General features: G+C 37.7%; 1 protein-coding gene across 1 annotated transcript; it reads right to left on the bottom strand.

The window, feature by feature from the left end:
- Positions 1-2964: 2964 nt before the first annotated feature.
- LACBIDRAFT_326556 (uncharacterized protein) lies at positions 2965-5256 on the bottom strand (the record flags this gene model as incomplete). The annotated part of the gene is made up of 11 exons (XM_001880206.1): positions 2965-2999; positions 3030-3067; positions 3109-3113; positions 3610-3723; positions 3909-3937; positions 4053-4106; positions 4159-4213; positions 4238-4319; positions 4558-4614; positions 4644-4734; positions 4947-5256. The coding sequence occupies 11 exons, from the start codon at positions 5254-5256 to the stop codon at positions 2965-2967; spliced, it is 870 nt and encodes a 289-aa protein (XP_001880241.1).
- Between the last annotated feature and the right edge of the window lie 5061 nt (positions 5257-10317).

The following is a 10317-nucleotide window of genomic DNA, read 5'->3' as shown; positions in this document are numbered from 1 at the left end:
TTCTGCTTTATAGGTATAAAGGTTGTTACTGACTGCTCTTATATTGAGTTTATATTGATAATTGCTTATAATGGACCAGCCTTACTTACTGAATCACTACTGATGTCTATTATTCTTGGAGTACAAATTACCCAAAGTAAATATTGGCTGATGTGCAAGCCATATTCTTTACTGTGGTAGATGTATGCCCCTGAAGACTAGAGGAAGTTCTGGGGATTGTCAGATTGACCATACCAGTTATATTTTTTCACTCCCATAGAGATATATTTCTGAGGACTGGAGAGAGTTCTGAGGATTGTCAGAGTCTGAAGTTTTATGTAAATGTATATGATGTGATGTATTCATATTTGTTGACCATACATAATGATATATTAAATTTCTTTCTTGAACATTACCATGACTACCAGTACTTTCCTGCTATTTGTTATATAGTTATAGCCTCTAAATTCTGCTTTATCAGATAATAAAGGTTGTTACTGACTGCTCTTATGTTGAGTTTATATTGATAATTGCTTATAATAGACCAGCCCTACTTACTGAATTATGACCAATGTCTATTGATGTCTGTAGCTAATCCATTCCAAACTGATTGTATCAGACAGAACCAGCTATAGGATTTATGCAAATGTGATGAGTCATATGACATATGAACATGTGGTTGAGATATGTCATATAACATGATGTATTCATCACATTTCTCTCTGAAATATTCTTTCCCCCACCTCAGGAATGACTAGAAGCCACCAGAATCCTCTGGAACAGGACTAATAGGAATAATCTAAAACTAACTTTGTGGGCTATCACTAATTTTTTGTTGCCTATTAGTATTATTATCCCTTTTAGGGGCTGCACCTTCATTTCCTGTTTGAAGTATATTCAGAGAACTCTGACAGATAGTGGATAATGGATATACCAACTCTCTTTTTTGATTTTTTTGTTGCAATTTATTTATGAAGAACACTAAACTTTGCTTCTTTGGACATGTGCCTAAGACTTACAACAGCACCCAGAAATAATTCTCTTTTTTTGTTTATTTTACACAAATTTATAGATAATTTTCATCTAAAAATGCAAATCTTTCCTTGTTTGGAATTATATACTGGGCCTGGAAAATAACATCCTATATTATGACCACCAGTAATTACTACCTACTATTATTTTCTATTTTATTTTCTTATTTTATTTCTATTTCTGAGTATCTTCTATTAATTACCCTATTTGGAAATATGTCCACAACAGTCTATTATTTTTTCTGTTTTTTTCTAATTTTGTGACTATGTTTGTATTAATTACCATACTGGGAAATGCACACAAACTATATAAGCTAACATTGTCAACAACAGTCTATTCCTTTTTTTTTTCTTTTTTCTAATTTTGTGGATATGATTCTTGCCTGAAAAATGTGCACAGACCATCAACAACACTGTATTACTTTTTTTCTGATTTTTCTGATTTTTTGGCTATATTTCTATTAATTACCATATTAAGAATGATGCACACACCATGTAGACAGTACTCAATATTATTCCCAATGGTGAGCACTCCCTCTATTTATTTCTGATTTTATCACAATTTTTATGTAAAAATGCAATACTTTATTTATTTTGCAATTTTAGCAGTCACAGACTGTCCTGGTATAAATAGTGGATAAGTGCTAAAATCTTTGCTGGCTGGGAAAAGAGATCACATGACTGGATCACATAGTTATATCACATGATACATTGTATGTCATGTCACATGACCACATCACATGACCATTTCACATGACTATCATATGACATGCTTATGTCACATCTCAAAACATATGATATACAATATCTAATTGCCATATTTGGAAATATGCACATACCAAGTAAACAATACATCAACATTATCAATGACCATTTCCATTATGTGATTTTCTTTTCTTATTTTTCTGACTTTTTGGGTATATTTTCAGTAATTACTATATTAGGAAATGTGCACAGACCATGTAAATATTACCCCATCATCACCACCATATTTTTTCTAATTTTATTCTGGTGGTATTCCAAATCTGTGTGGTCTAATGGACTATGTGTGTGTTAAATATGGGAGCTGTCAATGAAAGTCATATAGCAAGCTAGAATGACAATGCTGTGAAGACCCAGCTACAATCTCAGTCACAGGTTGGTCCAAAGAGAGGAAGAATGAAGGGAAGAGACTAGATGCAGGTGTATTTTAGTGAGATTTGAGATTGCTTCTACATGTGGGGTAGTGAGTGAGCTTTGTAGATGGTGGTTAAGGCTATTGTTATATCCAATACTGTATTTCTTGCAGAGGTGGGTGCCATGCATGGCTGGCAGATATGGGATCTTATCCATCTTCTACATTATTTACTTTCCATTGCTTAGCTTTTGTGTCACATGACTCCTTTTCATGCTTGTCAATAGTAGTCGCATGTGACAATTCAACTTCTTTGATCTTTCAAACCACCACTGTGTATACTCAGTGCTAGGAATAATGACATACTGTATTTCTCCTAGAAATTTAGCAAGTGATTTGAGTTTATCAGGCTCACTGAATACTCTTGCAGAGGCATTCAGTTACAGAACAGCATATCTCTCCCATTCTAAGAATTTCCAGAGAAGGAGTGGGGATTGTGCAGTGGAATTCTGAAGCATCCACTACATACTGGTAGAATCTCTCTTGGACTAAGATCTGACTTGTATTTTAGCTAATCACAGCTTGTTATTGTTTTGGCTTGCTATACAACATTCATCAACACCTCCCCACATTTAACATATAGATAGTGTGTTACACATCTATTGGGAGGTGAGGATCATTTAGTAGTGCACTTTATATGCTCATAGTGATCATATAGTTACTGTCATTTGTAGGTAGCATAGACATATTACATGTAGATAATGAACATTGTACATAGGTAATGAGAATTTGTAGGTATGGTATAGGGATAGCATAAGCTTTGTAGGCACCCTACTACTATTATAAGGACATAACAATAACCCAATCCCCACTCACTATCCACATGGAATATGATCACTACCCACACTCAGTGATGCTGATGACACCCAATGGATAATAATAACTAATTAATTGCCAGTCATGCATAATACCCATAATACACACCCACCCTGTAGAAAATTCAGTGCTTATCATGTATTGGTTCTTGATATTACAGTAGATATTCTCACAATGCATATACTCGTAATGCATAAATCTCATAATGCATGACATTTTCAGAGGACCAACTTGGTACACAGGGATTTATGCATGGAACGTCATATTGAATAATGCATATCCAGATCTACAGATTTACTGGGTATTTACCTGTTCACCTCATTGTACCTGAGTTTTTCAGGACCAAAGTCTACCCTGATATACCCTGTGTGCCACAAATACACTGCTCGAGAGTAGTATCCAATTTTGCCAACAATTTTCTATCATTCTATGCCAGCTGCTGAGGAGAAGAAGCAGAAACCTCAAGACAGGCACAAGCCCTATGCACCTTGCGGAGGGCATCAGCAAAAGTTCAGGTTCCACGTTAGACCATAAATGGCCATAAGAGGCACCAATAGGCCATGAAAGGTTCGCCCCCCTTCCATGGCCAAGGTTGGAACCTCAGCTTACATCCCGGGTGATAGGCCTTGCATGGTACCAATTTCTTGCATGGCTATCCGAGATCCTGGCGCCATACGAGGCCATACTAGGACATACTAGCTGACCCTTTCCATACAACCTTGGCTGGATTTTGATTTCTTATTCTATATTCTGATCACTTCATACGAAATATGGGTGAAATAAATCATGTATTTCTTGTAGTATCTGTTACAAAGTCCAAAAAAGATACAAGAATGGCAGAAAAAACACGGGGCAGTTGATACGAGACTGAAACAATGAAGAGCGAAAAAAAAGAAAGGGATACGCACCTGAACGATACAGGGACTGACGTCGTAATCTGTGTATCACGTCCGAAATTTGTATCAGAGGAATTGAGAACTTTTTTTAAAAAAACTGCAAACGGCAACATAAGGCATATGCAGCAGCATTGAAGGTGAAGAAAAATGACTTACGCGTGTTAAACAAAACACATAGATTGGCTGGTGTGAGATGTGGTCCGAGATATACTGATATGGAGTGTTGTTAATAAAGATTAATGGGCGAGACGATGAGATGCACATTTTTCTGGGTAACGCCAGGGCAACTTGAGCAATCCATGGCGCGCTTGAATGGCCTGCACATCAGAAGAGGCACTAACAATGAAACCTATAAGTGCCGACCCCAAATGGGTGCATATATGCATGTCTGGGGGATGAAACAACTTGCCGAATTGACTCGCGCTGTATGAACGCATGGCAATCGAAGAAAAATCAAAGGAGGGATGGCGCATACTCCGAAAAGAGAGATTTCTTATCTTCGCTGAGCATGTTAGGCGAGAGCGCAGAACTAATCACACCACTGATATTCCATGTGAAAGAGGATTGTGATCACGGTGGTATGGAGGCTAGAGAGACGATGAAGATCAGAACTATGTAACACTTCGCATATATGCGCGTTCAGGTGATGGGATTTACTTACTGGTGAACAGGCGGGTGTCTCATCCAAGCCTCGTCTGACATTTGATCAGCCCCACAACTACCGCACAGTTATCAGAAGGCACTGACTACAGCTTTGCCAACAAAAGACTGGCAATGAGTGCCGTAGCATTGTCATGGCCTCTGAGAAGCCCGGAGCCATCGTTACCGCGAGTTGTATCTGTAGTGACAGTGGGGGATGAGAAGGGGGGGAAGGAAGAAAAGGGAACGATGAGCAAAAGGTGGTGGTGGTGATGGTCAAGAGCAGAGAGCAAAGACTAGAGCGCTTGCTCATACGCGTGATAAGTGTCATGTGATCAAACAGATTGAAGTCTGACAGTGATAGAAGTCTGACAGAAGTCCGACATACCTTCACATTACTTTACAGCGTACCATACACATCAAACGACGTCAAGAACCTCGTTCTCTCTATCGTCCCATGCTCATCACAGGCCTTCATGAGCATCTCAAGCTGCACATCACTAACATCTGAAAAGTCTAGCCAACTACCGTCGTCAGCTCGTGCAGTAGACAGCAACAATGACCAAGAAACGTACTTGGCTCCTGTACTCTCTGCGTCTTGATAGAACAACACTCGAGAATGGGATGCGAGAGGCGCTGTTCCGGTGCAGAAGAGGGGATTGTTTGTGAGCGGCGCAACACGTAGGGTGGTTAGCTTGTCGTTGGTCAAGGACAAGGACATCGTGGTTGGGACTTCACCGCTATTCCTGGAGAAATAGGTGGGGCACAGTAAAGTACTGGTAGTCATGGTAATGTTCAAGAAAGAAATTTAATATATCATTATGTATGGTCAACAAATATGAATACATCACATCATATACATTTACATAAAACTTCAGACTCTGACAATCCTCAGAACTCTCTCCAGTCCTCAGAAATATATCTCTATGGGAGTGAAAAAATATAACTGGTATGGTCAATCTGACAATCCCCAGAACTTCCTCTAGTCTTCAGGGGCATACATCTACCACAGTAAAGAATATGGCTTGCACATCAGCCAATATTTACTTTGGGTAATTTGTACTCCAAGAATAATAGACATCAGTAGTGATTCAGTAAGTAAGGCTGGTCCATTATAAGCAATTATCAATATAAACTCAATATAAGAGCAGTCAGTAACAACCTTTATTACCTGATAAAGCAGAATTTAGAGGCTATAACTACATAACAAATAGCTGAATTACCAATGGATACAGTTGCATGCAATATATAATCTGCTTTTTCTATAATAAAATAGTAAAAAGGCAAGTTTATGACCAAAATTATCCTTATGATAAATTTTGTAGAAAAGTTGAATCCAGAAAAGAGCAAATTTAAATAGTAGAAATTTTCGAAGTTTTTTTTTTGAAACTAGGACCCCAGATACTCTGTGACACTGCTCAGAAATGTTTTGCCTATGTGACATGGCCAAAACATTTCCGAGCAGTGCGACATGGTCAAAACATTTTTCAGCAGTGTGACAAGGCTAAAACATTTCCAAGCAGTATGACATGGTCAAAACATTTTCAAGCAGTGTGACATAGTCAAAACATTTCTAAGCAGTGTCACACAGCTAAAACATTTCCTACCAGTCTGAAACCCTTCAAACATTTCCGACCACTCTAACATGCTTCAAACATTTCTGACCACTTTCAGATGGCTAGGATATTTTTCAATACAATATATCAACCCAAACATTTCTGGTCACAATATTGAAGGTGAACGATTTTTGCCCAATGCAATAATATATTTTCCTCCAGAGGCAAAAAAAATAAATGGCCAAAGAACCTATTAGCCTGGATATATACCTATATGTTTCAAGGCTAATAGCTTGTTCAAGGTGGGTGACTGAAGTGACGTGACATAGACAAATTAGCTGCTTTTGAAGGGTTAACTGATTGGTCACCATTGTATAGTTATCACATTATAGAGAGTGACATGGTCTAGTGCACATGACAGCAGTCATTTGTAGTTCTGTGTAGATGGTATCCAGTAAGTTGCAGCTTTTCTTGTGAATACATCTATAGATGCCTTGTTTGTTTTGGAAACTGATTATATAATACATTGAACTACAATGTATGGAATGAAATTGCCTGCAATCTTAGGTTACTTTTGCATTTTATTTGATGTAATTTGGAGTAGATATGACAGAGTTGTAGTATTTTCTGTCAGAATTGCTAGTGTAACCTGGGTGATGCGATGACAATTATACATACTGCTATGATTGCAGGGAATTTTACCTTTTTTCTGCATTTTATTCTATATAATTTGGAGTAGATCTGACAGAGTTACAGTATTTTCTTTCAGACTCATTAATATGACCTGCAGTGATGACATAAGCAATGACATACATGCAAGCTTGTCTGAGTCCTAGCTGGGGTTCAGACAAGCTTGCACATACATCATCACTCAATCATCATTTTTGCGAAAAGGAAGATTTATATGTATCTCTGCCAATTCTGGTCCAAATGACACGGTTTTTTTTGCAGTATGCACTCCTTGTCTGTGGGATTATTCTGAAATGAGAATAAATGTAGGTACAGTCATCCACCTGCTAATGATACACCTGAAATGAGAAATTACCTTCAACAAATTTGAGCACAACCTGTCTCTACCGAAACTACATGAAAATTTCAGATAAGTGCCCTTCTATGACCATACCAAATTTCAGAATGTTTGACCCACATTTCATAGAGAAAAACCAAGATTATAGGTGTATCATTGAGGGGTGTGCCTCTATTTGGCTATTTCCGAAAAACAGTCCATTTTGTATGCTCCATAGCTTTGCCAATTTTGCCTCAATTGCATCCAAATTATGTACAGTGGTAGATATGAGTTTGTACTATGTGTTACAACTTGTTTCGTAAAATTCGGTCTAGTATTGAGCGAGATATTTGCTAGTCAAAAGTGTATCAAATGGGGGTGGTGTATCGTTAAGGGGTGAATGACTGTAAATACAAATAAATAGTCTGAAACTAAATTTTGTAGTCTATTGGTAAACTTTGGTTTCTGTATATTGGAGTTGAACCCATGTGATATCACATGGTTTAAACATATAAACAGATTCACTGTGCACGCAGTGAATCTGTTTGCACATGTTAAATGCTTAGTGATCTCTTTTGGCAGAAACAAAGGTTTCTATATATCTCTGCCAATTCTGGTCCAAATGACACAGTTTTATGAGTCCTCTGAGTTTACAAAGAGACTCGTTTATTACCTGGGATCTCAAGGCTTTTTTCACCATGGTAACACTGAAAATTTCTCCCATGAAATGATTTCTTCCCATGGTTGAATGCCTCATCCTCCTCATCATATTTTCTAGTCAAATCTACCAAATAATGAACAACTGTTTCATATACATGATGAATAACACTATGCACCCTAGACCAGACTAAAATGACCCAATTGAAAACTATGTAAATAAGATAAAAATACCTGGTAATCAATGGAAAATAACTAGGTTGTCAGTTGAATGCCTTGTTTAATGGGCTATCTGGACCAGGTTGCTAACAGGTGAAAATAACATGTTATATGACGTAAAACCTAGGTATGAGCAACCTGTTTAACAAGTTTTTTAAGTAGTTTCACAGGTGATATAAACAAGGTGAAATGACTTGGTTGGCAGATTATTTTAACCCTTTTTTGACAGTCTGTTATGAGGGAAAAAGAGATAATTTCAACCCACATTTCTGTGATTCACCCCATCCTTCCTTATTGATATCATTGACTTACAACTATACTTACCATTGATTTAATTACTTTATGTTATCACTGGGACTTGAACTCAGAACTTTGTATCTTAAACTTTACCTTGCTATTGCCTGTGCACATGTCCATGACTTACCACTTAGCCATCGAGGGTATAAAAATCTAAACAGCTCATACACTATATAGCACAATTTGAGTTCACCCCCATGTGCACCCCATTGCAGCGCGAGGCAACATTTCATACCATATCAATTACCTGCATAGCAAAAGTGGGCTTGAAATATTCACCAAGAAAACAGGTCAAAATAACCTTGTAACAAGTACTTGGATTTCATGTTCAGTAACATGGTCATTTTAACTTGTTTACTGATACAGGAAATAACCCATTAAAAATACAACAAGTGAAAATTCCTAGGTAAAAATTACTGTTTGGGAAAAGGGAGAATTTCACCTGTTAAACAAGGCAAAAAAATAACCTGTTAGAAACAGGTCAAAACTACCTGTTTTGGGATAACCTGTTGAATACCTGTCAACCTAGTGATTAGTCAAAAAACCCTGGCACACCAGGGAATTTAATCCGATTTGGGGCGCATAGTGTAAAGAGTGGGATGAATGCAGCTGTAACACTCATAACTCCCTTTGTGCATAGAAAGTGGATATGAGGCACAGATGATGCAGGAACTATGTTTGAAGTAGCCAATATGATGGTAGCCAGAGAGTCAGGACAAGGGTGTTGCATGTGCAAAACACAAGTCACAACATTCTCCGAAATTAGGTTTGGACTGGCTAACACCATGCGGACATATATTCTCTCTATATACACATTCTAGTTCATCAGGTTTGGACTGGCCAAGACCACAATGATGGCAACAGTTAATGGGACACGTATGGGCACAACTCGACATACACTATTTGCAGTGGATTGGATAAGGTTGTATGGTGAGGATACATGTTGTGAATGTGAAAATTATATATGTGTGTTGCATATGAAGCTGTTTGTATTTGTTTTAAACCATGTGATATCACATGGGTTCAACTTCAGTTTACAGAAACCAAAGACTATTTCTTTGTATTTACCTATGCTTATTCTCATTCCACAATAATCCTACAAATAAGGAGTGCATACTGCAAAAGAAATCATCTCATTTGGACCAGAATTGGCAGAGCTACATAGAAATCTTCATTTTCACAAAAATGATGACTAATCAAGTTACTTTCCTAAGCATCAGAAATATCCAAAAATGATGTACTTCCCTTGTGGGCTACCTTTGATTTGAGGACATCTCATCCACTGGGAGTCTGGTTTGTGAAGGTTCACAGAACAGTTCAGCGAACTGGCTGGCAAACTCATACTTAGTCACTTTACAATGGTCGACAGACTGCAAGTCCTGAGCACTGAGTACTTGAGTCATTGTCGCCATTGTTTAGTATATAGCAATGGAATACATCATTTTACCAAGCCCCTCCATTCTTATCCTTGTCAAAGCACTTCAGTCACCCAGTGCCAACTGACTATTAGTCATGCAAACTCCACGTAAGTTACATGACTAAATGTCATGGACCATATCTATATTCTAGATATATATGGGTCCTAGAAAGCCCTGAAATCTAAAATATATTTTTGACACATGGACCCTGAAATGTCACACAAAAATTATAATGTCTGTGTCACACCACCAAAATATATTTTGCAAGTGAAATGCAGTAAGGATATATTTTCAGTGAGTGGACCCTGAAATGTCACTGTCACACCTTAGAAATATATTTTTGCCCTGGCTTGGCCTTAGGATATATTTTGTGATACAGATGTGGTAAGGATATATTTTTCTGGTCTGTAGGGGTGTCAGGGGTCCTAGTTTCAGCAAAAAACTTGTGATTTTTTCTTCTGTCTGGAGTATATATTCTGGAAGATTCTGCAATGACTTCCAGGGGTTTTGGCACTATGTCTAGCTGTGCTCCCAGTATGTATGTAGCAATAAGGGGCATCAATAGCATCTGTGATATACCTGAGTTGCTTAAGTATCATCCACTTCCAATCACACTATGAATACAGTTC

Source organism: Laccaria bicolor, genomic scaffold (genome assembly GCF_000143565.1).
Source record: "Laccaria bicolor S238N-H82 LACBIscaffold_10 genomic scaffold, whole genome shotgun sequence".
Lineage (NCBI taxonomy): Eukaryota > Fungi > Basidiomycota > Agaricomycetes > Agaricales > Hydnangiaceae > Laccaria > Laccaria bicolor.
The sequence above is the reverse complement of the archived record's forward strand: the minus strand, read 5'-3'. Positions and strand labels throughout refer to the sequence as shown.